General features: G+C 46.6%; 10 protein-coding genes across 10 annotated transcripts; 7 read left to right on the forward strand and 3 right to left on the reverse strand.

Moving 5' to 3' along the window:
- Positions 1–848: 848 nt before the first annotated feature.
- On the forward strand, positions 849–3,291 carry F5891DRAFT_1194985 (uncharacterized protein; the record flags this gene model as incomplete). Its single annotated transcript, XM_041368034.1, has 11 exons — positions 849–911; positions 961–969; positions 1,021–1,101; positions 1,150–1,266; positions 1,317–1,403; positions 1,456–1,848; positions 1,895–2,192; positions 2,246–2,499; positions 2,558–2,749; positions 2,800–3,002; positions 3,054–3,291. 11 exons carry the CDS (start codon positions 849–851, stop codon positions 3,289–3,291), a joined length of 1,935 nt encoding a protein of 644 aa, XP_041220254.1.
- A 696-nt stretch (positions 3,292–3,987) lies between these two features.
- On the forward strand, positions 3,988–5,252 carry F5891DRAFT_1254828 (uncharacterized protein; the record flags this gene model as incomplete). The annotated part of the gene is made up of 4 exons (XM_041369967.1): positions 3,988–4,128; positions 4,534–4,678; positions 4,732–4,947; positions 5,002–5,252. The coding sequence occupies 4 exons, from the start codon at positions 3,988–3,990 to the stop codon at positions 5,250–5,252; spliced, it is 753 nt and encodes a 250-aa protein (XP_041220255.1).
- Positions 5,253–6,905: 1,653 nt separating this feature from the next.
- F5891DRAFT_1254829 (uncharacterized protein) lies at positions 6,906–10,564 on the reverse strand (the record flags this gene model as incomplete). The annotated part of the gene is made up of 10 exons (XM_041369968.1): positions 6,906–7,240; positions 7,288–7,925; positions 7,976–8,114; positions 8,167–8,747; positions 8,804–8,952; positions 9,005–9,170; positions 9,216–9,409; positions 9,460–9,834; positions 9,883–10,095; positions 10,148–10,564. 10 exons carry the CDS (start codon positions 10,562–10,564, stop codon positions 6,906–6,908), a joined length of 3,207 nt encoding a protein of 1,068 aa, XP_041220256.1.
- A 263-nt stretch (positions 10,565–10,827) lies between these two features.
- On the forward strand, positions 10,828–11,543 carry F5891DRAFT_984840 (uncharacterized protein; the record flags this gene model as incomplete). The annotated part of the gene is made up of 4 exons (XM_041377505.1): positions 10,828–10,894; positions 10,944–11,051; positions 11,103–11,361; positions 11,417–11,543. The coding sequence occupies 4 exons, from the start codon at positions 10,828–10,830 to the stop codon at positions 11,541–11,543; spliced, it is 561 nt and encodes a 186-aa protein (XP_041220257.1).
- A 102-nt stretch (positions 11,544–11,645) lies between these two features.
- F5891DRAFT_1194989 (uncharacterized protein) lies at positions 11,646–12,385 on the reverse strand (the record flags this gene model as incomplete). Its single annotated transcript, XM_041368035.1, has 3 exons — positions 11,646–12,045; positions 12,096–12,254; positions 12,306–12,385. The coding sequence occupies 3 exons, from the start codon at positions 12,383–12,385 to the stop codon at positions 11,646–11,648; spliced, it is 639 nt and encodes a 212-aa protein (XP_041220258.1).
- Positions 12,386–14,822: 2,437 nt separating this feature from the next.
- Positions 14,823–16,263, forward strand: F5891DRAFT_1061675 (uncharacterized protein). The gene is made up of 4 exons (XM_041362930.1): positions 14,823–14,916; positions 14,968–15,285; positions 15,459–16,080; positions 16,138–16,263. The coding sequence occupies exons 1-4, from the start codon at positions 14,877–14,879 to the stop codon at positions 16,154–16,156; spliced, it is 999 nt and encodes a 332-aa protein (XP_041220259.1). The 5' UTR covers positions 14,823–14,876; the 3' UTR covers positions 16,157–16,263.
- Positions 16,264–18,282: 2,019 nt separating this feature from the next.
- F5891DRAFT_1061677 (uncharacterized protein) lies at positions 18,283–19,054 on the forward strand. The gene is made up of 3 exons (XM_041362931.1): positions 18,283–18,330; positions 18,388–18,940; positions 19,034–19,054. Exon 2 carries the CDS (start codon positions 18,448–18,450, stop codon positions 18,742–18,744), a length of 297 nt encoding a protein of 98 aa, XP_041220260.1. The 5' UTR covers positions 18,283–18,330; positions 18,388–18,447; the 3' UTR covers positions 18,745–18,940; positions 19,034–19,054.
- F5891DRAFT_710866 (uncharacterized protein) lies at positions 18,962–20,310 on the forward strand. Its single transcript, XM_041372910.1, has 4 exons — positions 18,962–19,540; positions 19,601–19,798; positions 19,850–19,955; positions 20,020–20,310. The coding sequence occupies exons 1-4, from the start codon at positions 19,316–19,318 to the stop codon at positions 20,187–20,189; spliced, it is 699 nt and encodes a 232-aa protein (XP_041220261.1). The 5' UTR covers positions 18,962–19,315; the 3' UTR covers positions 20,190–20,310.
- A 2,180-nt stretch (positions 20,311–22,490) lies between these two features.
- Positions 22,491–23,729, reverse strand: F5891DRAFT_710976 (uncharacterized protein). Its single transcript, XM_041372911.1, has 9 exons — positions 23,606–23,729; positions 23,523–23,547; positions 23,434–23,466; positions 23,296–23,372; positions 23,179–23,239; positions 23,042–23,128; positions 22,868–22,984; positions 22,770–22,810; positions 22,491–22,713 (listed from the first exon to the last, which is right to left on the reverse strand). The coding sequence occupies exons 1-9, from the start codon at positions 23,639–23,641 to the stop codon at positions 22,672–22,674; spliced, it is 519 nt and encodes a 172-aa protein (XP_041220262.1). The 5' UTR covers positions 23,642–23,729; the 3' UTR covers positions 22,491–22,671.
- Positions 23,730–25,894: 2,165 nt separating this feature from the next.
- Positions 25,895–27,612, forward strand: F5891DRAFT_1061703 (uncharacterized protein). The gene is made up of 6 exons (XM_041362932.1): positions 25,895–26,486; positions 26,545–26,660; positions 26,709–26,852; positions 26,910–27,080; positions 27,134–27,502; positions 27,592–27,612. The coding sequence occupies exons 1-5, from the start codon at positions 26,114–26,116 to the stop codon at positions 27,458–27,460; spliced, it is 1,131 nt and encodes a 376-aa protein (XP_041220263.1). The 5' UTR covers positions 25,895–26,113; the 3' UTR covers positions 27,461–27,502; positions 27,592–27,612.
- The last annotated feature ends 376 nt before the right edge of the window (positions 27,613–27,988 follow it).

Consider the following 27,988-nt stretch of genomic DNA (forward strand, 5'->3'; position numbering starts at 1 on the left):
AGGTGAGCTACTATATATTTTTGCTATCTTTACTGATACCATAACTCTAATAGTTTCGTCGATCGCGATACCCTCATGCGGTTCCATCACGGCCTTGGCGTAGGCCACTTGTATTCCCATAGGGCGGGGGTCTTTGACGTGGAACCACACTCTGTCAGTCAGACATCTACCCTGACCGAAGATGAACCTGTGGAAAATATCACAGAAGTCAATCAATGTCCAGTTGACGAAGAGGACGAAGAGGATGAGGATTATGTTGGTGCGGAGGAGCTGATACTGTTTGAGCAGGGACGAAATGAAAGCATGGAGACGGTGATAGACGCATTGGAAGAAATGTATGCAGATCACATATTCGATTATGAGAACTAAATCACAGCAATCTACCTAGCATCCTTGGAAAGGCCATTTTCCGTTGATTCCTGGCTATTTCAAAGTCTTGGTCATCGCTGATAAGTCCTGGCCATCAATGCTAATTTCTGGCCATTGCTGCTAACTCCTGGCGCGTGTGAATTTATGAACCTCGCCAGCCCATGCTAACTCCTGGCGCTCGTGTATATGAATCTCGCCAGCCCATGCTAACTCCTGGCCATCGCTCACTCGAGTCATCAATGCATCACTATCAACTCCTGGCACTCGTGTATATGAATCTCGCCAGCCCATGCTAACCCCTGGCCATCACTAATTCTTGGCCCTCATTAATATTCGAACTTGGCCGGTTCATGCTAACTGCTATGATTATAAGCTAGCCTCTCAATATATAATCATTTGCGGCTACTTTTGCGATACCTCAAGCGACTCTTGACCGACACCGTCTGAACCTATTCTGCCTCTACCACACAAAGTCAGACATGCACCCTACATATATGTATGTCCCTGAGTGCAAGGAGGTCCTCCGGCTGGTACAACTTGCGGTATGTGAACTGTCTATGCTGAATACTGCCACTGATGGTCTCCCTCTAGCACGAGGAGGTTTGACACCATCTTTCAGCCATTGTATCAGTTCATAACTGGTGATTTCAGCACCCGTTTTCAGGGTTCTCGGGCAAATCCTTCAAGACCATTGGGTATTTGGCTATCCACAAAGACATATACCCGATATACGTAAGTCTCCATCTTTGAAACTGTTCATTTCACGTTGCTATTTCATAGGTGGATGAAACCTACAGGAAGGTCAAGCCGTGGCTGGCAGTAATAAAAAATATAGGGACCCTGGGTATCACCGACAGTGTGGACATCACCCGTACTCACCCATTGTTTGAATCAACGGTGAGAGCTTTGCAGTGCTGGAAAGTTCGTTTTTGAGATCACGGACCTAGGATGCTGATGGAGAATTCATCCGGAAGGAGGTAAAGGCCTCCTATTGTAGGCCGAATGAACTGGGTGAGCCAAGACCTATGTGGTTGGTGAGGATTTTTCTTAGTGCTAAATTTCTGTGTATTTATTGCGCTTTGATAGCTTGCTGAGCTATCGCATGCCTCTGTAAAATTCCACCCGCCATTATTTCCAGATGGGTTCCCACCCCCCGCGCATCCTGTTCCTGCAGAGAACCTAATATCTGCGTGCGAGATGTCACATGCTACCCTTTCGACTGCCAAAGTCGAGACACACCCACTGGCTCCTCCTGCACCCATCTCCATTAACATGCCATTCACACCTCCCAAATCTCTTGAAATCCGGTACGCCTCTAGCGATGTGCAGGGTATGCAGACCCTCGATATGCAGGCCTACGACATGCCGCCCTTCGATATGCAGTCCCTTGATATGGATATGTCCCTTGTAGATCCTCTAGACTTGGGTAACCACATTTTCTGGCCACTACCCTCTGACATCTCCGCCAGCGGTATGACAGTACCTGATGTTTTTGAGGAACCTCATACTCTGGTTGGTGATCCAGCCCCCCCCCAATTCGGATATGGATTTGTATCCAGAGCTAGCCTGGAAAGACTCTACTAATCTATGGGGGAATTTGGCCGAGGACGACAAAAAAAGATACCGAGTTGTGGTGCAAAAGACAAGCTGGGAGCAAGCCTTGAAGCTCACGAAATGCCTGTTCTTGGGCAGTCTGTGGGTTGGACTCCATGGAAATCCATTCAGGGTTTCAGTAGTGGAAACACGACGCCTCATTACAAACAGCTTTCTAACCTCTTTACGGATTGATGGCAAGATGTACTCACAGTTTGTCGAACGACCATGTTCGTGCCTTGCGTTTTTTATGCTGCTTGTCGTTATCTTACCGTTTGATCAGTGGTCTTGCATCATACCACTATCGGGTGGTCGGTCATCCGCACCAGTGTGCGCTCTCCCTCATCCCTGCTCCAACTCATCCCTGACTTGTCGGTACAGCTAGTTAAAATGCTCGACAACGCGAAGGGTGAATTGCGAAAAGTCCTGAAGGGAGCCATGACCCACTATACTGGGTTTTGTGGTAGCTTGCCCTCGCATAGGAAAGAACAAATCATCTATTTCGTTACGCTTTTCAACTCAAAAGATCTTCGTGATGTAAGAGGCTAGATGCTCACACCTATAATGTTTTACCTCAAATCCTTTCGCCATCCAGATACAAAACACCATTGCCCTATTTATAGGACTGCAAGCCTTCAGGGAACTGATCTGGGCAGCGTTGTTTGTCCCGATTGAAGAGTTGGCGCATGGCAAAGAAGATGGTAGGGTAGCAGACCTTTTCACCGAAGAGGTCTGCACATCAACTGGGTGCTTAGCGCAGGATACTGTGTGTAATCTAATGACACTCGTAAGTCCTTTCTCCCTTCGTCTCATTTCAGGCAATCACAAAAGCCTCAGGTATACAATACGATGGTCCTTATCTTGAAAGAACTACGTCGCAAAGAAGCCAAAAAGGATGATTATTGCCCAACGGATGACCCTAAATACGAGGCGCATGAGGTCATGAATGGAATCATCATGTCTGTGCTTGGCCCGATGTATGAAAACCCGTGCGAGTTTGTTGCCTTCACAAAGGAGGTGACGCACCTGCCCTTCATCATGTCAGTGTCGTTTGTTTGCTGCTAAGGTCACTTATTGTTGTCTACATTCAGGTGTGTGAACGTACTGGGTTTTGACCCGAAGAAACAAATTCCTCGAAAGGGCACGGTCGGGAAGAAAAGGGTGTTGAGATCTATGGAAGATGTTGTTACCAACATCAGCCTTTCTCAATCATCGTCCAGTGCCGCATTAGGTGGCCTGCCGAACAATGGAGGCTTTAGGTGTTACAGGTCGTTCACAGATATTTCTTACTCCCTCGACTATTTCACACCTCAGCCTGCTGTCGAGTAATTTGAATAGATCATCGCTTGGATTTAATATCATCGTTATGGAACAGTCAACGCAGGTTTGACATGTGCAAAGTATTTGGCTTGCAGGGCATATTTTGGGAGAATACAAACGATGTGTTCGAGCACATCGTGATAGTGACTTTGGCGTACCTGAGTTGTTTACTTATTACTTCATCACGAAAATTTCAGATTTTACCCGATTTCGCAAGTTGAACTCGAGCAGCAGTATACTTACCCACTGCTCTTCCCACCACCACCACCACCCCTGCTACTTTACTCCAGCCTCTACATTCTGTCGGCGTGGGGGAAAAACACAAGCTGTGAGCCTCGCCATTTTGTTTCTTTGCTAATACGTCCTCTGTACATTGATCGGTAAATACTGACTGCAATAACCCTTCGCTTATTCAATGCAGAAATGGTTCATCTTATCATCCTCGTAAACACATATCTCATCCCTGCTCCCTTTGTGCCTATTCCCATGGCAAGCGACCTGAACTCAACCTGGTGGTCCTCTGTTCAATCTGACTCATTTCTTGCGAATGGACCTCCAGCCCTTCCCCGACTTTTTGCTGCATCGACCCTCTATTCAATCCCAGCCCACACCGATTTACAAAGCCTCGCGAACGACGGAAACTCCGCCCCCAATCCATAGCAAAAAGGGACAGATACACCCACGCCCAATGCACTCCTCAGTATTATGAACACGAGCATTAATACTCTCAAACGGGTCCAACGTATGCATGCGAATTTTGCTGCGCTCAACCTTAACGCAGAAGAAGGTGGCATGGGGGATGAGCCGCCAGATATAGGGGAAGAAGGCATGGTTGACGAGGTTATAGTGAGCGGCCTGTGGCTGAGCGAGATATGCTGGCCTTAGACAAGTGAAGGGACCAGTTGAACTAGAAGTCGGTGAGAAGAACACGGACGAATGTCTAAAATGGATGAATCAGAAGGTGTTAGATCACGAAGGATTTCAAGGCTCATTCCATATTCTCCTTTGCTCATCATCTTGTTTGATGTGATAGGCAGCTAAAGACTGGTGTACTTACTTTCACTTCATGTCCAGGGACATCGAGCGCTGCACTGGATGCGTTGGTACGGGTAACATCCGAGAATCTTCTCAATGTCGGTCGAATACTACGATTTATGTGCGACCAGTATGCAAAGAGTATGACAGCTAGAGGTACCTCTCACCTTGTCCCTTTCAGTTGTTAACTTGTAATTCACTAGTAGCGTGTTATAGGAAATCATCCTGCATACACTCTTCGAGAGTGGAGTCACAAGAATTCAAGATCTTGAGCGGTACATCAAGGACAATGTCGTCTGGCACGAGTTACGCCTGGTTGACCTCGAGAAAAAGCTTGTTGGAGCATACCGCGAAACTGTTAGTCAATCTTTCCTCTTACTCTTGGCTAACATCCCCACTACTTACCACATATAGAGACACAAGTAGAAATTCTCAATGATGATGCGCTGTTTGCTGGTGAAGACGACGAAAGTGCGTTTGTCATGGGTGGGTTTTCTGACACGCTTGGTGATAGTTTCCTCAGGTTACGGGAGCCTGGCATTGCTGCCGAATTGGGGTCATTGAGTCTCACTATCCCAAAGAAGCTACTCAGGGAAACTATGAGGAGCAGCAGGGGCTACTATCGAGTACGTCTTGTCTATTCAGTCTCCCGATTTGTTGTCTGATTTTATTCCACTCTTAAAGCAAAACCCAAAGAACCACCACCGCCATATCCACCACTGCCTCCCTCACTTCCTATCACGAGCAAGAATGTGGGCGACCAGATTGGGTTATTGCGTCCATCGCTTTGGACTCGCCGACCGCTTCTCAAATCACTGCATTTTCAAATTGGACTTTGCCTCGTGGCACTCATACTCTCACGTTGGGGCTTCCAGCGTTGTGCTTTCGTTACATCTGACATTGCTTTCCATGCTATATCAATATTCTCTCCTTGAGCGACATCCTATAAGTGCAGCAGCCTTGGGGCCTTTCTGGTCATGTTTTTTCGCGTTTTGATGCGGGATCTGTGTATTGCAAATAAAATGGCAATGAGTTTCCATAGTGCTTCGTGCACGCCCAACAAGTATTGTGTAGCACCTCATCTTACAAGAACACCGCTTGCACCAAATGTAACTTTCAGACTTCGTGTCGTATCTCCATCTATGTAACCATGTCTAGTACATCATGTTTGCACAGCAGGATAGTGATATGTTATCCTGGTTGTAGTAGAATCATCTCTATAGACCTTGTACTAAAGTGCAAGCCATATCAAGACACTGTCACGGTAGCAGACCACCAAATGATGCAAGCGGTAGGTCAAGAACGTAGCAGTGACCACTTGTGTTCACTGCGATAAACAATTTATAGCCTTTCGTAGCTCTATCTATCCAGGATCACACTTGTGTTGTTTGGCAATATGCTACCCTAGGCATATCGCAATTATAACTGATGACCATTTAGCATCATCATCACATGTATTTTGTAGCTCATGATTGCTACCTCGTTGGCATTGTAAGAAGCCATCATGAAGTCCATCTTACGCAAAGGATGACCACTATTATGGAGAGCTGCTGGACTTCCTGCAACAGTTTATCTATTATATATCACAATTGCGAGACATATATATCTTCATCAGGATTATTTTCCTCTTCCACCTTTTTATCCTTTGATGCTATTATGCTATGATTATTTATCGTGTTATCTTCAGGTAGACATGTGATCTGAATCTGTCATCTATACCTTCTTCTCGCCGGTTTCCTGATGAGATGACCATTGGATCAGAGAGATGCCGGACTTCCTACAAAGGTTTATCTATCAAGCATCATAGTTGTGAGGCATTGTGAGACATATATTCATTCATCAAAGTTAGGTCTGTATTGCACTTTGGATGGCATTATGCTTTGCATATATATTCATTTGTCTTCGGATATAATCTGGTGGACTTTCGGTCCGAACTTGCCATATATATCTACAAAAGCCAAGTTCTCGCCAATTCCCTGATGTATGGATATAAAATTCTGCTTCATGCGCTTGACTTGGTGGATGCTTCAAATTGTGTGACTTTAAATTTTAATTCTAAGTACTTTGAGGATTATGAGTTGAAGTAATACTTAGGCCTAGTAGCGCTCATGACTACTAGTAACTATAATAGTATCTTACTGACAGACACTGTGAGGCTGTATGTCCTGTGAGTGCTGTGCCTCTGTGGGGAGCTGTGGGGAACTGCAGAAAAGTGTCGATACCTGGGAGAAATTTGCTGTGAGCGCTGTGCCTCTGTGGGTTACTGTGAGAACTGTCGAAAATGTTGATGTCTGTGCACCAGTCCCTGTAGCTATGATGCATCGAGTCTGCTAACTACAAGTCACAGGTGATGCATCAAGTATGCTACTTAGCCTTCTTGTGATGCATTACAACATGCTAGTTAGCAGTCCTATAGTATATAGCTCGGTCAATTACTTTGCGGCTCGGTCATTTGTATTTCGGTCAATTTTCCAGTCGAGTCTTCGGCAACTTAAATCACTTTGAATGTCAAATAACAGCCGGTGATGGATTGAATATCAGGTACACTACTAGCTAGGAACAGCGATCAGGTACAGCACAGAAGTAGGTTAGAGAATGTCGGGAATCATGAGGTCTGGTAACGAATGTTCGGCCAACTGAGGTGGCAGGTCAATGGGACCTTCCAGCAAAAGAAAGGGTGCCCACAGCACCCGAAAATGGTCTGCAAGCCCGCGACGGATGTTAGCCTGTCGGGCAGCATAAGCTCGCAACCCTTCAATGTCAGCGGCACACTCCCCAACACATGCCTTTCCCTGTTCTTCCCACCGTGCTTGCTGCCAGGTAAAAAATTCCAGCACCCTGCGCATCTCTTCCGTGAGTAATTCGACCTCTTCCGACCACCGCAGTGCCCTCGCACGGGTTTTGCACCACTTGATTCGTACACCTTATAGTATGTTAGTTTGCAAAATATAGACCACAACGAGTGCTTACCATCGTCGTCACCTTCATTGCCATGATCAACACCATCCATCATCCAGATCCACGATACATGACGTCTCCCTTCGCCAGTAGCATATGGGTCCACGAGGGGCTTAATGTGAGTGTCGGCCAATTCCTGCAACCTGCCCTGCCAACCGGTCTTCTTCATGATTGTAGCTAGGCTCTTGAGCGCCATCCATGCTGACCGATAACGCTTCACGCAGGCCGTACGCCTTCGGTGGATGCGGGCAAGGGCATTCTGAGCACGAGTATTTGCACCTTGACCACGCACCCATTCCCTTTTGAATGTCAGTAAGGAGCAGTGAATGCGTAGACACTGCCGCAGTTCTTCTAGTGCATCATGAGCCTGTGCGTAGCGCAATTCCCATTCGTCCTCTTGTAGGCGTGGATCGCACGGCTTGGTTTTCAGTTCTGAAGGTAACCAGAGGTGTATACATTCGGCGTTCTCGTGGCATTCACGTGCGGCTGCCTGATCAATAAGGCCTTGAACGGCCGGGAGGTAAAGGACTTGTGTACGTCGCCACATATCGATCCTACGACGAAGCGAGTTCCGCATCTGTGTGAGACTGCCTTTCTGCGTGTCGGTAGCATGTTGACCCATCGACTCGGCGATATTGGCTAGACGATGCCTTCGAAAGTATGTCAGCTTGTTTGTGGCCGTCAGAGGGCAAATGCTCACTGTTCCTCTTCCAGGTCTATGCCTGAAGCAATAAGCACACTAGGCAAGATTTGTGGGTGCAAAGAGGAGTCTATACCTCGCTGAAGCTCCTCGGCCTCCAGCTCCGCGAGCTTTAGCCTTACTCCTGCTTGCGTTATAGCTAGACAAAATCATTAGTCCAAGGTAACTGTATAATAGCAGAAAATACTCACCCATGGCTTTGGCCTCAAGCGGATTAGAGATCGATGTGTCGTTTGGATTATCTTCCCAAGCTTGCATTTCTTCTAACCACGCAGAGCGATGCTCGGGAGTGATGACAGCGTCAAATTCCTCAAATGCGAGCGCATGCGCAGCCTTCTCAGCTAGAGCATCCTTCATCTTGTACAGGAGAGACGCGCCCAACCCGACGGTCTTTTTCCAATTCCAATCACCAAAATGGTCGTCCAGCGTGTCACGACGACAACCAGGACCCATCGCTTTCGTACTTGATGCTACAGGGTTGATATTCGACCAGCCCCTCTCTGGGGCTTCACCATCCGTCCGGCCGACATAACACGTGAAATTAAACGAGAAGATGGTCTGACATTTTGCAACATGTGCGGGGAGGTGGAACTTTGGCACGAAGAAGCGTATATACTTGGTGAGATAATCCAAGCCATGGGATCGAGGAAAGGACTTCATGCAGGCCCAGAGGTTTTTGTGCCATTGGCACGCAATATCGTAGGACACGTTGAGCATTTCGAGCTGCGTACCACGCAAAGTCGAGAAAAAGAGATAATCCATATTGATGTACCTGTCAAGCGCATGATAAGACATGGTAAATACAAACGCAACGAGACCGTGACTTACTTCTCGCCCTTTTGCAGATCGCTGACTCCATTTGGCCGTTTAAAATTATGACGGGCACAGTCTACTGTACCGATGCCAGTAGCAGCAAGCCCTTGCGCCTGCTTTGTATCTGCCATGTTGACAGCGCTGTGGCTCGAACATGTACTTTTCTGTAAGATAGTGTGAGTACACGTCAATTGATTAAACCAAATGGTCACATACCTCCTGCACCTCAGTGAGATGTTCGGCCAGGAAGGCCTTGTACTCTTTCTCCTCGACAAAGTAAGACCAGCCACTCGAAAGACTTGGGTCTGCGTGATCGCTCGATACGTTCCGTCTTTTCAATCGAAAATTCGCGTCGATCGCTAGAAATACTGCATACAACCACCTAAAGACATCAGCCTAGTGGATCAATATCTGTGGTACAACACACCGTTTTGCTTTCGAAGCAGTTTGCCAACCCTCAGGTAAATTCTTCCCTGGCTGCGGACATGCTGGACATAGCACCACGCATTTGCCCTGCGATGTACCATCTACGCCACTGGGATCGTGGCCACGTCCAAAACGTTTCAGCATTGTGAGATGCCGCCACTTACGCACCATCCGCATGAATCCATCATAGTGATCCTGAGGTAGACAGTAAGAGACTGAAGGAACAAAGGTAGATATAAGCGTACCAGCATGCGTTTCATCATCCCTGTATTATCCGTGAGTCGAACAAGAGAATGGTAGAATTCATAGGCTGATGCCTTCGACTCGAAGGATAAGATTTGGTAGTAATGCAGAAGTCGAAATGTTGCCGCTGTCCTAGGGTTAGTTGGCGTGGAAGGGAACCATCCGTGACGAAGGAGTTGTTTAACATGTGTCTCGGATGTCTCACAACCACAGAAGTCCAGTCCTAGTTCGTGTATTCCGTTCGTGTCGATAAGCACAAAGTCGTTGTTAAATGCCGGCTGCGGGAGGATGCATGGATGACCGATGGGATGCCCGAGTTGTACTCGAAGGCCTAGCATCTTCAAGGAAGAGCTCTCGAAGAATACACCATTCCATTGCTGCAAATCAATCAATATATTTCATCTTGCTCGTAAGAGATCACATACCTGTATGCGATGGGTGGGAGACCGGGCATGATTTGCCAGTGAGCATGTACCACAGTACAGTTGCATGTCGTCGCAATCCTGACATCGGAATTCTGCAGGATTGGCGCAACAGCCTGCACACAAGTCCCTTGCATTTTCACCGCGTCCATCCAACCGAATGATCTCCCGGAGATATGTATCACGTTCCTTTTTCCAAACAAGCAGAGGATTGTCCTGACGAAGACAGTGAGTAAGGAATAATGCGACAGAAATAAAGATAACTCACACCAGCTGTGCGCTTGCTTTTCTGACTTTGAGTCATTGTTCCGTCTTCGCCAGCATCCATTGAAGGTTCATCAAACACTGCAAAATCAAACTCAGTGCTTCCGTCCTCAGGGCCTGCAAATTGGGAAGACTGGTGTGTGGACGAAGGTGACGGGCGACAAATCAGATGGGCAGCAGACACCTGCATATTCCCATCTTGACGTCCTGAAAACCTGAAGGCGGTATGGACCGTCTCTCGCAACTGTGAGGTAGGTGGTGCATAGTGATTGAGCTTGGGTCGTTTTCGATTGCTGACTTGTCGAAAAGTGAAACGTGAAGGGGCACGTTGGACAGTTTGATGACTGGTTGGGGCAACACCCTCGGTGACACCATCAATTCGGGTGGGGCCTGCATTTGAAGAATCTCCAGCAGGTAACATCGCTCGGACAATGGGCTCCGGCAATGGGCTTGCACATGAGAAGGTGTGACACAAGGTGACACGTTAGCATGACAGAAGCTTGCAACTCATCGAACTCGAACTCATCGAACTCACTGCCAGTGCGATGCAAGAACTACGACTACAGCGGCGAAGGCTACCTGAAGGTTTTTGCATCACCCAATATGGATGGCTTTCAGTACAAAAAGCCCGAGGTCAGTTCCAACTTTTCAACATCATTCTCCTACCACTTACTACACCCAATGATGATCTCCCCCAGCACGATAACAGATGCCGTGCCTGTGGCGCTCATTGTTGATGGTAATGGCACTGGTAAGCAACAATATTTCTTTGCGCGGTCTGGTTCTTACTAGCAGGATAGATGACCTCCCTGCGGCCCCCATCACTGACGGTACTGGCGATCTTACTAGCAGGATAGATGACCTCCCTGCGGCCCCCATCGCTGACGATACTGGGGGTAATGGCACTGGTAAGCAACGATATTCCTAAGCACACTCTGCTTCTTACTAGTGTTCAACAGATAGTCTCATTGCGCTCTTGGCCCAAATGAATATCACTGGGCAGGAGGCGTCTGATGTGACGTCCAAGATCCATGATGCGGTCCAGAACGTGCTGGTTGCCGCCGTTTCTGCTATCAGTGCTGTTAAGACTACTTCGGCATCAGCTCCACTCATCCCAGCGTTGACTCCTGTTGTGACCTACAATGTGCCAGCGGCTGATGCTACGGGACCCTTCTACTGGGTGACTCGTGGCCGCTGTATTGGCATATTTTCTACTTGGTAAGTGATCCGCATTATTTAGATTAACGGCAACTGATTTGTGATCCGCCAACAGGCAGCAGACCTCGTCCCATGTCATTGGTGTGAGCAGGGCCTCTTTTTCGAAGGTCCGCTCAGTAGCCGAAGGCATTCAGCTGATGGAAGAGGCCATTGACCGCGGCGAAACGGAGGTGTTGACGTAACAAATGTATACCTGAGCTTTTACATAGTAGTGAACACGCATGAATCTCAATGAAAAATATGCAATTCAAAGTGACATTAGTGTGCAAGCCTCTTGAGCCTATTCAACATTCATTGTAGTTCTGGTACAAGAATCCCTTGAGTAAATGGACTACGGCTAACTGAGCATCTCCATCGCTGAGCGCATGACAATAGATGTCTTCCACCATAGCAATGGTGTCCCTCATGCTCCTGCACACTTGTTCTGCGGCACGCCACTCGTCACAAACACCGCAAAGTTGGAGGATACCGTCTTGTCCTCGACTAGCCCTGTCAAGGAAGTCCTCGATGCTTGACATCGCGCGCTTGAGAATCTCTCTATCTCCGTGAGTTCCGGGAGCATCTGGGATAGACTTCGCGTATTCGGCGAAGACACCCAAGGTGAATTGTTGCGGAGATTTGATGTGCTGCATGAAGTCGTCCTTAGCGTACTTCACCACGGCAATACAATCAGCTAATGTCCTTCTGATATTTATATTAAAAGCACAGCGACAATAATAATATTCAGCACGTACATTGATTCATCGTCATCGCTCGCACACTCGTCACTGCTATCATTGCCCTTATCCAAGTTGTCACCCACGCCCTTGTTGTCGCTGCCGTCGTCGTCCTTTCGACGATTTTTGTTGAGGTGGTATTTCTCTCTTCTTTTTGCAAGGATCTCCTCACGGCACCTGCATCTGTAATCAGGGCATCGTAGGCTGAACGAAATAGACGATACTTACTTAGCATAGTAACGCAAACGCTTGGCCCTTACGGCCTGAAGCTTAGCCGTGTCGGTTTTATATTTGATTGGAGGGGCCATAGCGTATGGTGAAGCAACGGTGTCGTTTGGTGTGGAGAGAGAAAAAAGAGGATGAGCTTCGGATGCTTCGATTCGTCGGACTGTATTAGTTATGAGCCTCCATTGGTTCGTCAGACTGTATTAATTACGAGCCTCCATTCAAATGTCGATGGCCCATGGTGCCGAGTACTACACCGCCGCAAATGCTGTAGATAAAACAAACTGTAAGTGCGGTGCATGACATGGATGATAATCAGCACATCTACTCATTGTGAGACAATGGGCATGCACCTGCTAAAGCATCGCTGCAGCGCAAGTGGAGCGTTATTGGTTGGACCTTAATCTGCAATTCAATATTGAAGTTTCAAGTTGTTTTTGGAGTGAACTGACCCTTCCGAGTCGTTATTCAGTGACTTATTGTGATACGAGTAGTCATTAATCATCACCGGAGTAGGTTGGACATGTAGGTCGGACCTTAATAGCTTTGACCTGTAAAGTAGTACTACTAATCATAATCATGGTAGGACCGCAATGAGTTTGAAGTTGCGTTTGTCCGGTTCAGAATGAACTATGCTCACATTTTGATGCTGAACATACAGCAGACATGACTGAGCTACTAGGATACATCATACCTCGACTGATTCCTTGGGCGATGATACGTCTGGAGGAGATATCACTGCATAGTAGTAGCATGGTAGGACCGTATTGACTACAATTCAATGTACCAATCACTAACTCTAACTTCTCACATAAGCAAGCGCTCTCACAAGCCGGCTCATCCGTAGGTGAATGATGCTGTTCAAATGTTCAAACACTGACGCTCACAGAGTATTTACAGGTAAGTATCATACAAACTAACTACTGGTATGCACCGACACTCACTAGGTTGAAGCACTGTTACCTTTCGGTCCAGGCCCTGCCGCTTCGATGATCAAGTGCTTCCGAGTCTGCTTCGGTGGCGCTTCCTACAGCGTCCCTCAGGTCCGCCTTGTCTTCCTACAGTGTGCTATGGGTCGGGCTGATCTTTTTCAGAACATTACATGTGAAGGTATGGACCATGCATTTTTTTCACCCAGTGATCACTGGTGGTCGTGAGTTTTATATATTTCACGATGATACAGATCAATGCCTTTATTTTTACAAACACTATGTACAGAGAGATTGTAGATATCAAGGTTGAAAATATCATTGTACTATACATAGTATCATTTTGCGAGTCTCCCGGAGATGGTAATGTAGATGTCGCATCTGAGAAACAAGGATTCTCTGAATTAAATTAGATTCAAAACGTCAAAAAAGAGTGACTGGTAGTGAGGGCGGTGATTTGGTCTAGCGATTCGGTCCAGCGATTCGGTCCATCGAAATGGGCTCTATGATATTCAAAGGACGAAGACGAAGAAAAACATCCCTCCCTAACTCACTACGTACTGAAATTATCACCCCATCCCTCAGGTCTGACCGCTGTATGTGCCAGGATGCTGTCCCTCTGCTCCTACTGATCTCAGTAATAGATGCCTCGGAAAAAAAAATGGACAAGCAACGAGCAAGAGGAATTTCTCACCTCCATGTTGGGAGAATTTCGCATGCACGCCGCAGACAAGAAATACGAGGAGTTCTGGAAAAAAGTCAACAAATCGTTTTTCGAGAAATGGCCAGAGCGAAGGGCCCTCTTTGGTGACTTGCCTGCTGACCACATCCTTACGCCAGATCAAGTGAAGGATCTGGCAGACGCTGTGGAAAGTCGTGAACAGGTAAGCACTACCATCTGTGAGTATGCGAAACACACGTACCAACTCATTTTGATTAGCAACTAACTACATGGTACCGTTGGCGGAAAAACCCTGCTCGCCTGGGCCGCACGAGTGGTGTTAAAGGAGCTTTGAAGTTCGACACTGTGTTAGCTGGTGGTGTGGAACTTAAGGGGACCCGCGCACCACAAAAAATAGACATTTACTCCTACGAATACTATGGAGAAAAAGTCAAGGACACTGCAGACACCGAAATCAGAGTACAGAATGTTACTGACCGCGGGCCAAAGCTGAATAAGCGCCGTGAGGTCACGCGCCGTTTGTACTCTGAAGAATGCGAGGACGTCAAGAATAAGGTTGAAAGGCGTTACCAGAAGGCAAAGGCAAAGCATGCGAAAGCACGTCTACGCCAGAAGTCGGGGAAGATGCCAAAAATTAACGACGCAACCAAGATAAAGTACGTACTTCTGTCGTTGATCACATGGTTGTATTCTCAAGCACATTTAAAAACTGCAGGGCTATCCGTGAGCTTGGTCCTATGCTTGATCGGATCCTTAAGTACCTTGCATACGCCACAGGTGGGTGGAAGTTCACGATCCTTATGGGAGGGAAGGATCCTAGCACTGGAGAGGTGTCTGTGTTCAAGTGAGTGATGCGTGATCAAGTTGATGAGGAAGTGCGCTTACCTAATATTATGAAGCTATCACATTGGTGAACTTGAGAGTGGGGCACAGTTTGATCAGACTTACGCCAATTTTGATGTGATGCAGGCTGCGTTTCTAGCCTTCGTCAAAGACGCTCTCGGTACGTCAATATATGTGTCAGTTCGAAAGCATACACTGACCTTTTCACTAGCATTTGAGTCGACACTGCCTCAAGACTCAGACGCTGAGGAGGCAGAAGATTCATCATCAGACTCGCATGATGGTTCAGACGAGGAGTGGGCAACAACGAGTGGCAGTGAGCATGGTGGTCGTGATGTGGAAGAAGAGGACTTGGATGATCTCCTGCCAAACAGCGCCCATCGAATCAACACTGCGGGCATGTACCGGATGACTCCTCAGTCTGAGTCATCCATCGAAGACGATTTTGGCGCCGCCATAGCATCAACTGATGCATCACTTCCATGTGCGCAAATCTTAGGTGACGCATCATCTGGTTCTCAGCTCCCGAGTGATTCCCACTTGGCTTCGTTCAACAACCCTCCCAACCTACCTGTGTTTGACCACGAGGTGTTTACTGCTCTCATCAATGACCCGGATTTCAATATCAGCATCTTGGATGCTCTCCCCGACGCCCCCCCCCCCTTCAATCCAACCCATATCCTGAAGTCTTTATCCCTCCAGCTCCTCGCACTGATGACGCATCATCTACACAATATCCTGAAGTCTTTATCCCTCCGGCTCCTCGCGCTGATGATACACCATGCATCCAATATCCCCAAGTCTTTATCCCTCCGGCTTGCATCCAATATCCCCAAGTCTCTATCCCTCCGGCTCCTCACGCCCATGATACATCATCTACTCAATATCCCGAAGTCGTTATCCCTCCGGCTCCTCCCGCTGATGATGCATCATCTGCCCAATATTCGCAAGTCGTTATCCCTCCGGCTCCTCCCACTGATGATGCATCATCTGCCCAATATTCTCAAGTCGTTATCCCTCCGGCTCCTCCCACTGATGATGCATCATCTGCCCAATATTCTCAAGTCGTAATCCCTCCGGCTCCTCGTGCCGATGTTGAAAATATGGTAACACCCAATGAATCTGATGGTGCCAGCGCGGCACCAACTTCATCAGTCCAAGCTGGATCTCAGCGTCATCGTGGAAGGCGCACACAACAACGTTCACAACTGACCGTGCCCACTTCCTCGGCAGATGAAATCCAACCACTCCCAGATGGGCATCGCCGAGTGCGCAAACCCTTCAATGCAAGAGAACGTGACAACGATATTGGCGGGCCAACGAAGTAAGTCGGTCCTTTATGTGCTTCAAGTTGCATCGCACTGATATGATTACATCCTAGGCGCGCTCGGCATACATAATCAGTAAATAGTGTCTTATCTACATATCTTGTTGCGAGCATCCATGTCAGTATTAGTGATTTAATTGAATGTTTCTTGTCGTACAATGTTCCTGCATCCAAACACTATGCGTGCTTCCATAGATACTTGCAAGTCGGCCTCAAGACCAATAAGATGACAATACCCCCTTCAAACGTTTACAGCCCGCGAGACTCAAACCGGCCACTGCAGGTATGAAGGCGAGATATGTCGAAAGTTCCGTTTTGCCCAGACACATCAATATATCGCAGCTCGCCACGGCTGAAGCGCTGAAGTGTCAGGAGAGATGGAGCTGGACTTGGTGATAAAATTTTGAAAAATGACGTCATGCACGTATTTGACTTGAGCGCAAGCTTCAGTGAAGACTGGAAAGGTAAGAGGCCTCCCAAAAATGAGTTAGATAGCCGGATGGCCAGACGGATGCCTGGATCTAGTGTAGGTAAGCAAGGTACAGCATAGGTAAGCAAGGTACAGACAAGCACATCGGGGTGAACGATATTTAAAAGAGGTTTATATGTTGTACAAAATGTGAAGACAATATTTAATATTTAAACTAACATAAAGATGGGTGCACGACTTCAAATTTTGGTGGTGTTTTGTGTGTAATCCAAAATATCAAATATTCACAACCATATTTCCACAGACAATATGTCAACAAACATAAGAAATATAGTCAGATTTTTCATGTCTGCTTCAACTTAAAGTTCAATTTCTATGTAAAACTTTGGAGAAAACTTGAAGTTTTACAGATGACATGACATTAAAACTCGATTTAAATGTCAAGCTTTGGCAAAACTTCAAGTTTTCTCCAAAGTTTTATGTAAGAATCAAACTTTAAATTGAAGCAGACATGGAAAATCTGATTATATTTATTATATTTGTTGACATATTGTCTGTGGGAATATGGTTGTGAATATTTGATATTTTGGATGACACACAAAACACCACCAAAATTTGAAGTTGTGCACCCATCTTTATGTTAGTTTAAATATCAAATATTGTTTTCACATTTTGTACAACATATAAACCTCTTTTAAATATCGTTCACCCCGATGTGAAGGGAAGCAAGGTACCAGGGTATAATGCCAGCGAACGGATGCTGGGTGCAGCCCAATTTGGTGCGGGAGGATGATGCATCAGTGATGCATCACATTCCCAATAGGGTTGGAGGCTGATGCATTGTGATGCACCACTGCTCGCTATCATAGTTGATGCATCATCAAAATATGCTAGTTAGCCTGTTTTGTTGCATCATTATGACAGTATAGCCTGGTCTGTGGAGAAATTTGTAGTTTACTGATGTGGTCGGTGTAACTTACGTCACTCATTAACAATAATTTCCTTTTTTGCATATAGCCCCTTTCGTTTGACTACCTCAAACGATCCCCGCTTCAAGCTTCAGGCCTAATTCCCCTGTTTCTCTTCAGTAGCCTTCGGAATTGCGCACACCCCACATCCATTCCCGCGTCTCATGATTAGAACCTCAACCTTGCTAGTTCAACACGCTAGGCAGGTACAACCTAAGCACTGTTCCCGCCGACTTCCTATCATAATCATTCTAAATTGAACAGGCCAATTTCTAAAGCTCAACAAGATCTCTGTGACCATGTATAACACAAATCCAGATAGCTTAGTTGATATTACTTCCTCGTTCGACACAACAACGGCGGATGCCGTCTCGCCTTCCGCAACTCGTGGAGAGAGCGCAAAACAGCTGCCAGACATTCCTGATAGCTGGAAACCTCCCTCAGATCCCTATTTTCAGGATTTTTTCACCTTCCTCTGTAAGTTCACTTTCAACAAGCCCGATCTCGATGAAGTATGGCAGGAGGTGAGAAAGGAAAATGGCTGGAAGACGTATAACAACCACATGTATGATGAGTTAGCGGGTCTTCGTATAGGCGTGAGTATACCATTTATTACCATTCTGACTTGTACGACTGACATATTCGTTTTTGCAGCAAGTACTAGTATTGTTTGCGAGTCTTGCATGCCTGATGAGTTCGTGGGCTGCTAAATATCTGCAAGGATATTCCCTGGAATTTTATCTCGTGTCCTTAATTTGGTCGTTTATACTGTCCTCTATAGGACTGCTTGTCCAGGTGTTGTTTGGGTCATCCGCCACGTTATTGGAGTCAGGCGATAATTGTGAGGAGGTAGGTTTTTTTCCCCAAAGCATTCAGCTTTATCATTGACCAAAGTTGTTTACTCAGGGTCAACAGCCGTTCGTGGTGGAGCGTTGCTATGTCCTGTTTCACGTCTGCCAGTTTCGCATGGCACGGTTTCTTCTTGCCTACTCTTTTGGGTGTCTCGCGGGCGGTAAGCATCCCTCGTTTTATTTCATGTCGGTACTGACTTGTCTTCCAGCTCTTTGCATTATTGTTCCCAGGACGCATATTTTTGCCTCTCTTATGGCGACTGTTACAATTGGTAGATTCTTGGACGCTACCTTTATGAAGGATCAGTCAAAGCTCACTTTGTTGTACTATCGACGATTTGGGTACGTGTGGTTCGGCATTTTGGTACATTATCTTCTATGGCATTCAATAGCAATTCATACTATTCCCTAGTGGAATACGTAGTATCCTTATGAGCTAGGATTTGAAGCCGTTTTCTTTACAAATTCAAACGTTTTGTACCATTCATGTCGATTCATCTTATCACTTGACTCAGTAGGAAACATCGAGTGACACAGAGACACATCGATCGATCGATCTAGCAATCAAACAAGCGCGACGGTTTTTCGGGTATTACCGGTGGGTGATCGTAAGTTGCGCGCTCCTCAGTGTTGTGTACCGTGCATGTCACAGTAATATCCTTGTCATTATAACTACACTCAATTTCCTTTTTTGCTTATAGACAGCTCATACCCGGTCCTGGTGCTGCGCCTCCTCGGAGATCGTCTACTGCGATGCTTCTACATACTAGGTCCGTGCGCCCCCTCAAATAATCTGCACTTCGGGGCTTTGTAAGTCGTTTTTCTGTGTCTTCTTCGCGTGTTCCTCGCCTTTGCAACTCACTTTGTATTTGTGAGTTAGCATAACTTGAACTCCGAGGTAAGTATACGCTGTTCCCATTGACCTTCTCTCACGAACGCTCTCCATTTAGATAACTTCTACCCAACAACAGCCACCTCCAATCATGTCCAACACAAAGTCAGGGAGTGTCGAGAAGCAACTCTCAGAACTTCCCGAGGATTGGAAACCTCCCTTGGGGTCCCGCGCTCAGCAGACCTTTGCGTTTTTCTGCACTCTCATCCTCAACCAGCCTAATCTCGAGAAATTATGGCGCGAGGTGGAAAAGGAAACGGGCTGGCAGGAGTATAACAATCGCTTGCACCACGAGGCGGTAGGTCTCCATGTGGGCGTGAGTTTACCGTTCATTCCATCATTGTTTGTACAAAATTGATGTGATTCGCATTCGTAGCAAGCACTGGTTTTTCTTGCGAGCATGGTGTGCATCTGGAATATACCACACGGCGCTCAAGATTTCGACGCCACTTCCATCGAGTATTGTTTTGTGCTGTTACACATGTCGTCCATATTCTCTGTCGTAGGACTACTTTTCCAGGTGTGCTTTTTCAGATCAAATTTGATGATAGAGCTTTGTGAAATTGGTAAAAAGGCAGGAATTTTTTCGATTCGTGCAGCTGTCATTGACTCAAATAATACTCAGGACAAGAAACCGTTTGGGTTGGGGCGTTACGATGTCTTGTATCACGTCGGCTTGTTTCGTATGTCGCAATTCTGTCTTGCCTACTCTTTGGCATCTATCCTGGGCGGTATGCATATTTCTTCGGTTTGGTTTCAGTTTCGGTGTTGACTCGCTGGAATTCTACCTGGCAGCTCTTTCTATCATCCTCCTGGGGGCGAATTACATTAACTCTCTTATAGGAGTTGTGACTCTCGGCAAATTCTTGGACGATTTTTTTATGCAGCGTCATGTCAGCTTGGTGTGTCTTCTGTCTGCTAGTGTATGGTTTGGCATTTTCGCCCATTCCAAATTTTTCACATAATCGTGATATACCTCTGGTGTTTTACTTTTCTAGTAGAACTCTTGATATTTAATACCTATGTGCTTGTTTCTTTAATCTTTATACACTTTTGATCGACTTGTGCCGAAACATTCGATCTTCTCATAGAGCCTGCCTCATCAACGTCTTCAAACAAGACACTACTTACTTGCCGTATCCAACACAGAATAGGATGGCTTGATTGCGATTCATTCCTCTCTTAATTCAGGGAGCGACTCGATATGCTAGTAGCGACCGCTAGGTGGCCTTTATGGTCAACCAAATACTCGAAAAGACAACACGATTGTTCCTTCCGTATGTTCATGTTACATCATGACTGTCAGCTCTACTCGATCATGATTTAATTTGCCAGCCACTGACGATGTCGAGCTATAGTACGTATCGATACATCACAAGCGTCAGGGCCCGCGGACTGAAGCTGCCATCAGGGGTATAAGTATTTCTATCTGCGTCCTTATCAGATTTACAGCTCGAACCTATCAGCCATTCAAAATCTCACTTGCAGGAAAGCCCTTCCAATCCTTCACCCATTTTTAGGTAGTAATGCCGAAATTTGAAGGCGGCGAGTTTCTAGAGCGACATGGCACCAGCGACATGGGTTAGAGTTTGCAAGTTCCACACGTATGTGCTCAAGCGCTAGCGCTCATATTTGACTCCTCATGGTTTAATGCCTCCTTTACATCAACATACACACATGCCATCACGAAGCTTCCACCGCATAAAGGGTTCTTCGATCGCAGTGCGCACGCTTGGATGCACATTTGGAGCAAGTGATCGAAACAAGATCGAAAAACCATGATGTAAATGGCTTGATGACGATCGGAAACGTTGAAGCAGGGCTAGCGGCCTGCGACGGCCAAGCAAGCTGAGGTGAATAACTTGAAGCTTACCAAGCTGTACATGAATAAGTTTGTTTAGAGCCTGTTCATTTTTTTTTTTTGTTTTTTTTTTTGATCAGTGTTTATTGTCCGCTGGGGCCGCGCCCTATAGTAGACAGTACATGCTGCGTCGTTCTGTATCTATATATGTAACTTGTCAGTATTCGTATGTGCTATGCAATGGCTCCCTCTTGGGGTGCATTAAGGCCAACTGAAGGCGATATGGGGTGGGGAAGGTTCTACGTCTGGAGCGCTCATCTCTCATCTCTATTTTCTCTCGTGTTCTTTTCTTTTCTATGTCTTTTTCCTCTCGTTCTTTATTCCTCCTCTTCTTCGTCATCGGTCGGCGGGGTTACGTCTCCAAAAATTGTCTCTAGGCGTTTGGACTTGGCTATGAATCTGAGTGTGGGTTTGATGTATTTTGGGTGGTTGAGAAGGTATTTCAGGTCTCGTGCGCGTGTTCCGACTTCATCTATGAGCGCGATTCTGAGTCTCGCGTACGCTGGGCATGGCTATTAGGAAGTGGTGAGTGGTTTCTTCTCTGTCGCATCTGGGGCATTTTGGGGTAGTGGACCTATTGATTCTGTTGAGGTGTTTGTTCAGCGGAGCGTGGCCGGTTCGAAACTGGAAGATGAGCGAGCTATGACGTCTCGAAAGTTTGGCTGTTAGGTTGGCGTAGTGTTTAGATGGAACGGAGGGGTCTATCTTGCGAAGGCGTTCATACCGCGGAGACTTCTTCATGACCGTGATGGCTTCATTCTTCACCTTCGCGTCGAATTGTTGTTTGGCTGCTGCCTTACTGCGGGGGAGTGGTATGGGGGAGTTTTGTAGTCTGAGTGATGTGGGGAGTTGATTGATATCTGACGTCTCTTTTCTTGCAGCGCGCTTCGCGTGTACATCGGCTGCTTCGTTCCCTGGGATGCCGCAGTGCCCTGGGGACCATCGTATGGTGAGTTTCCGTCGGTCAAATTCTGGAATGACGATTCTTAGGTCGTCGTGAAGGATATCCATCAGGTAATGCCCTGGCTTTGAATTGAAGGCCTGCGTCGCTAAAATTGCTGCTTGGTTGTCCACGCCTAGTGCCATCGAGTCCTTCCTGCCTGCTTCTCTCCTCAGCAGCTCTACCGCTAATATCATCCCTACGAGCTCTCCCTCATAGACGGTGTGGTTCTTGACCGAGCCGAGATGAAATCTCAAGGCGTCTACCTCTACCTTTCCTCTCATTAATACCGCAAGAGCGCCTGTTCATGGACTGGTTTCTACCTATGCATCGTCATAAAATTGTTCATATACTGCGCATTCGTAGTCACAACCAAAGAGGGCTACTCAACACAATCGTGTCCAATTCCGAGCACAAACCGCTAAGCTCCGAGTCGCCTCAAACTTCATTAGTTTCATCTTTGATCTCCTTCGTCTGTATTTGCGAAGGTTGTCCGTAGCAGGGAGCCGAAATCAATGGTATATCTGTCTCGTGGGCATGACTGTCGCTGCTCCGAAGGTGGAATAGAATCCGCGAGGCTAGGACGCTATGAATGACAAGTTGTAGCCTAAATGCAGTCAGTTCGTAGTTGGCAGCCGATATCAATTTAACCGGAGACATACGTATCAAACAGATTTGTGAAGCCAACCTGCAGCCAAGTAACAGAAGATAAGTGACTATAGTTTGACAGACATGTACACATACCGGAAATGCTGCATCGACAACCACGTTGGTCACTGTGATGGCTTCGCGAAACGAAATACACAACGATGTTCACTTTTGAGCCAATTATTTCCACGTACCGATGATACATAGCATATAAAGCATGCTACCGCCGTAGACGGTGGTTACGATCGAGCTCTGAATTTCCGAGTCTCGGTAGTCGCGGAACCACTTATACGCAGTAAGGGCTAGTATCACTGCCAAGTTTTGCTTGTAGGTCAGGTGCCCAACGGTATGCCTGCATAATCACTGACCACATTCGAAAAGTGCCAATATAGTATATACCAGTGCAGAGTTTCTTGACGACTCAAAGCCGCATGGGCCGGGTATCATAGATACATCTGATGGTCATATTAAAACAACACGTGTTGGCAAATATCAACGAACTCGCCTGTTGAAATCAACTGGTGATTAGGAAGGACATTCATAGCAACGGCGCCAATTACTGTGGCCTATCGAAAAGTCAAAGATCTAGTATACCCTTAAACCAACCCTGTGGAACACGCACGGTGCTATAAATCAATAATCCAATCAGCATTTTTTTGCTCTTTTGCCAGAATGCCCAGGTCCGAATAACTAGCAGGCCTGTCACAGAAGCATGATCTACCCTGTTCTTTGCAAGGACGGTGATGTATGCAACTCGCACCTTCCGCAGCAACGATACTTAAAATATGAATAACTGAAGATCGCATTGATAGGTTGAGACAAAATTAACCACTGGGTGAGATGACTTACTATTTTCCGCCAAACTAGGGGGGCACTTTGTGCCATAAATACAATCAGCTTATCGTTAGGATCTGTTTCCTGCGTATACTTACTGGACCACCGACACGCAGTGCAGCTAAGATAGCCATCAACTATATGCAAAGATAAGAATCACCAGAGTGGGTGACTCACCATATGCAGTCAATCCAGAGCCTACGAAAGGGAGATATCGAGAAATAGTGAAGACGACACGAATTAAACCCCATGGCCTGGACCAGGTCCAGCGTACCTGTAGGGAGTGGTTAAAATCACAATCATAGACAGATCATATTCTTGACCTCATCCTGAAACGTGATGCAGTAATCAAATACCTAAGACACCGAAAAGAGCCATCATTTGAGCTGGCAACATGACGAATGTGCTCGGTACTCACGAGAATTGCAAGACTACCAACTGAGGATACAACCTAATCAGTATCGTCACCTGCTTCGCGGACGACCCACAAGTACTTACTATTGGTGTACTGAATCAAATGTCAGGTCAGCATCAAACTTATCAAGTCGCAATTTTTGCGTACCTTGGATATCTGCAAATCCGCAACCTCTGAGACATAAGACATCTCTGAAACAAAGATCAAACTGTTATGCCTATACTCGCCTGCAAGTCAGAAAGGTCCAAACCACTGCAAACCTCACTTAAGTACGATTGTTGACACACGCGTGACCGAGCTTCCCACACATTCTGAACATCTGTGATCATCTTGAACGGGCGCTGTTGAATCGATATAACACAGAAAAAAGGACAAAAACGGAAACTTGAGGCGCCTTGTGATTGGTGACTGCATATGTTCGTGATCCTGGTTGCTACTTCATTGGCACTGCGGACAGTGCTATGCATAGCCTTGATGATGACTGGGGCTCAGTAAGGAACCATCAGACTCCACGGACATCTTTATCCTCGGATTCAAATACATCTTTACAAATGATCGTATCTTGCAATATTTTCTCAAAGTGCCTGCCCGGCCTATCCTCACCGATATCTTACCAGTTTGCTTCGCTCGGATTCTTGCTGGTTGCCGGTACTCTACCACGTGTTGCAATTGTAGCGTTTGGCCAGGCTGACCAAAACGCCTGCATTGTATCAGTTTTGATTCGCTCAGCTTACAGCAGGTACTCCGCCGCGTATTGCAATCGTCAAAAAATACATGCCGAGGACCATCCTATGTTACCGTTAACATCCGATACAATACCGATCATGCAACCAGAGTTAACTGACCACAGCCTTTTGCAATTGCCTAAAGAATTGGGTGGCCACCAGGATATACAAAACATTGATACTTGGACGGGTCAGGTTCAGCCGGTAAGACAGCAAGCACTGCCTGGAGTGGTGGTGATGGAGTTTGAACTCCGAATGATTGTTCGTCGTTGTGATTACAGTAGCCCAGCAAAATGATATGTACCCGATTGGTGCATTAGTGTAGTTTGCATAATTGCGTATATAATTTTGGGAGTTCGATTTCCTCATTGGTGTGGGGTTGAGAGCGGAAGAGTAAGCACGGCCGGCTGATGAGTGCATCTGGACGCGAAATCAAAGGCGTTGTGGGATGAGTTTCGGCTTCCTTCGTCAGTGCCGAGTCGAGGTGGAGGCAAAAATGAGCTAGGAACACGGGTGGATCTAACCGCGAAGGTATGGAGGATTGCTGAATTTTGTCTGGTACGTCACTTTCAGGTGGAGAGTGGTGAATGAAACGAGCGAGTAGTGTACGTAGATGGAATGCCGAAGGCCTTAGATTTGCGGAAGTTCGGTCGCTTCATCATTGTTGGGTCGAAAGCGGTTGAGGAACGATGAAAGGCGAGCGATGAGTGCATTTGCAGAGGAATGGAGGTGTGCATTACCCGTTCAGGAGGACTGAGAGCAGAGGTCCAGATAAGAACTGAGCAATAGAAATACTGATTACTCACATCAACATCAACATCAACATCAACACCGGCTTCCATGCCAGCAAAAAACGTTGGTAAGAGCTTATCGACACCGCCAAACTGGTCAGTACAGCGTGAGAACCAGCCTGCAGAATGTTACTGTTATGATGAATTAGAAGGATTGGAGACACGACACGTACCTTTAAAAATGACTTTTCATCGAGCGAAGAGCGGGGTGTGTGCTGTATTTCTGAAGCATCTCGAGGCGCCTTTTGTTCGAGTGTATCGTTTGGTGTCTAACAGCAGACGTTATCAGTGAGAAAGAGCGAGTGATATGTCGACACTGACAGTATTGGTACCAATGAGAATGAGAAGTACTTAGGTCATTCTCTTCAGGGCGAACATCCCACGCGTACATGACACGTATCAGTACTATTACTTAATACTATAGCTACTTACTACTTAGTAATACGCGTTTTGTTTGACTAGCAGTGCAAAAACCCTTGAAGCTTTGAAGATCTAGTTCGAAACAAATCACCCTCAACCCGAGGGCCGCCTAGGTGGAGTATCAAGCGAAAACAGCCCAAGAAGAGTCAAAAAAATCATCAATCGTGATCATAGCCGGCGCCCCATCAGTAACAGAGTCATAACTAACAACAACCACCCCGGCATCCTACCACAAATATTGTTCCAACGTCTCACATGCATCATTCACGAAACGCAAGTGACATCAGCGACTTGAGCGAAACCATCAGCGAACCTGAATCCGTCATCAGCTTCAATGAGGACGTGCATTTGGTCATGCAAAACGCTGTCATATCCACTGCGACTTACGTGGAGCAGGCTCGACAAATAATAGAACAGCTAGCGACTAATCAAAATAGATGGATCACGACTCCACCAAGCGTGCATGACGTGGATGCATCCAGGATTCTAGACGCTATGTTGAGGAACGCTCACGGGACTGGTGGCGAAAGCTCCGAGCGTTATACAGCCTGTGCTATTTGCGCATGCCAAAAGATCCACGAGCAAGTCAACCTCACGAGGACTTGGTTCATGTATCTGCTATGGCCATGTAAGTTAGAACTTGGAAATGTCTGCCACGGACACTAACACAGTTTTTCCCTTGATAGTCACAGCCGGGGCCCATCAACCATCAGATTTGGTTTCTGGTCGGTTCACATCGACTGTTGACGACACATATGGTAGCCTTGCTGGTACGAAACGGAGTAGAAAATTCAGGACCGATGCACGTTCTACTAGTTAAAAAGTAGCTATCGGCGTTAACTTCCAACAGGTTAATCGACGAGATGGTTATAAATGCGCTGTTTCAGGTATATGGGATGGAGCACACATACCCGCAGGTGTCGAACAGGGTTGGATAACCTTACAAGCAACGCACATCCTGAAACGGGCTGTCGGGGTTTTCACCATGGACCGGGTAAGGATGTCGGTGTTAGGTTATCATTAATATCGACCCTCAAGTTGGATTATGCAGGCACATAGCGCTGCTGCAACGTGGAATATCATTCAGCATTACTCAGGAATGTCCGAAGAAACTATTCAAAACATGGAAAGGCTTGTAGACGACCCTTCCAATGGCATGATGCTGGAACGGAATATCTACGATCATTTTGACAAGCTGAAAGTATACCTCGAGCAGACGGAGGTGAGCCTGTAGTCTGGCATCATCGCAATGCCTCATATTGATCAATGCTCCAGCGAGAAAATGAGTACGTGGTCAAGGAGGTCGGGGGCAGGCCGTGGATGCACCCTCGCGAGCTCCTCGGTAAAACTATCACCTTCCAGAATCACGATGCCCCTACGGAAGACCTGCCATTACCTAACCCTCACCTCATCGCACTACACGCAGGTATCTCCCAAATTTTGTATATGAGCGGCGCATCCGAGGTATTTGCGCAGATATTGGACAAATATGATGGAGCAGCAGGAGGCAATGCCGGAAGTCTGAAATGCAATGGAGATCCGGTGCATCAACTATCTTCAATGATGTCTGTCCTGTCTATATGCGCCTCGTTGATTGCTTAGTGTCTTACAATTACATGAAGTTCGGTGCATTGATATATGAACGTAAGTTTGAAATTGCATGCACTATTTTTGTCTCACGTCTGAGCTACTCGCACGAGTCGTACCAGTACTGAGTGCTAATAAAACCCAAGGACACCGTAGGAAGGTTGCTCCCCCCTTCCTGCTGTAGTCTCGGTTCGGCATCGCCAACGAGGGCCAATTCTACTTAATAGATATGCAGTAACACGCACGTGGTGGGATCAACAGTGCTAGTACGATTGTTGTGGTCCATCTAGCTCTGAACTATGTAATCTGTTTGACTAGCATCAGTGAACCGGACCTAGTGGTCTGGCGTCCAGTAGCAGTGACTAAGGGGAGAGCTCGAACCTGAGTGGGTCCCTTCATCGATATCGATCTTTGAAAGACGTCGAGATGAGGAGAGAGCCATTGAAGGTATATTAGTTTGCCCAGATTGCCAGTCAACTGGTTTCAAATGATATTTCGTCTTGTTTTGTGTCATGCTACGACTCCAATTAATTTTAGACACTT

This window comes from Suillus fuscotomentosus (genome assembly GCF_016647785.1).
Source record: "Suillus fuscotomentosus strain FC203 chromosome Unknown F5891scaffold_76, whole genome shotgun sequence".
NCBI lineage: Eukaryota > Fungi > Basidiomycota > Agaricomycetes > Boletales > Suillaceae > Suillus > Suillus fuscotomentosus.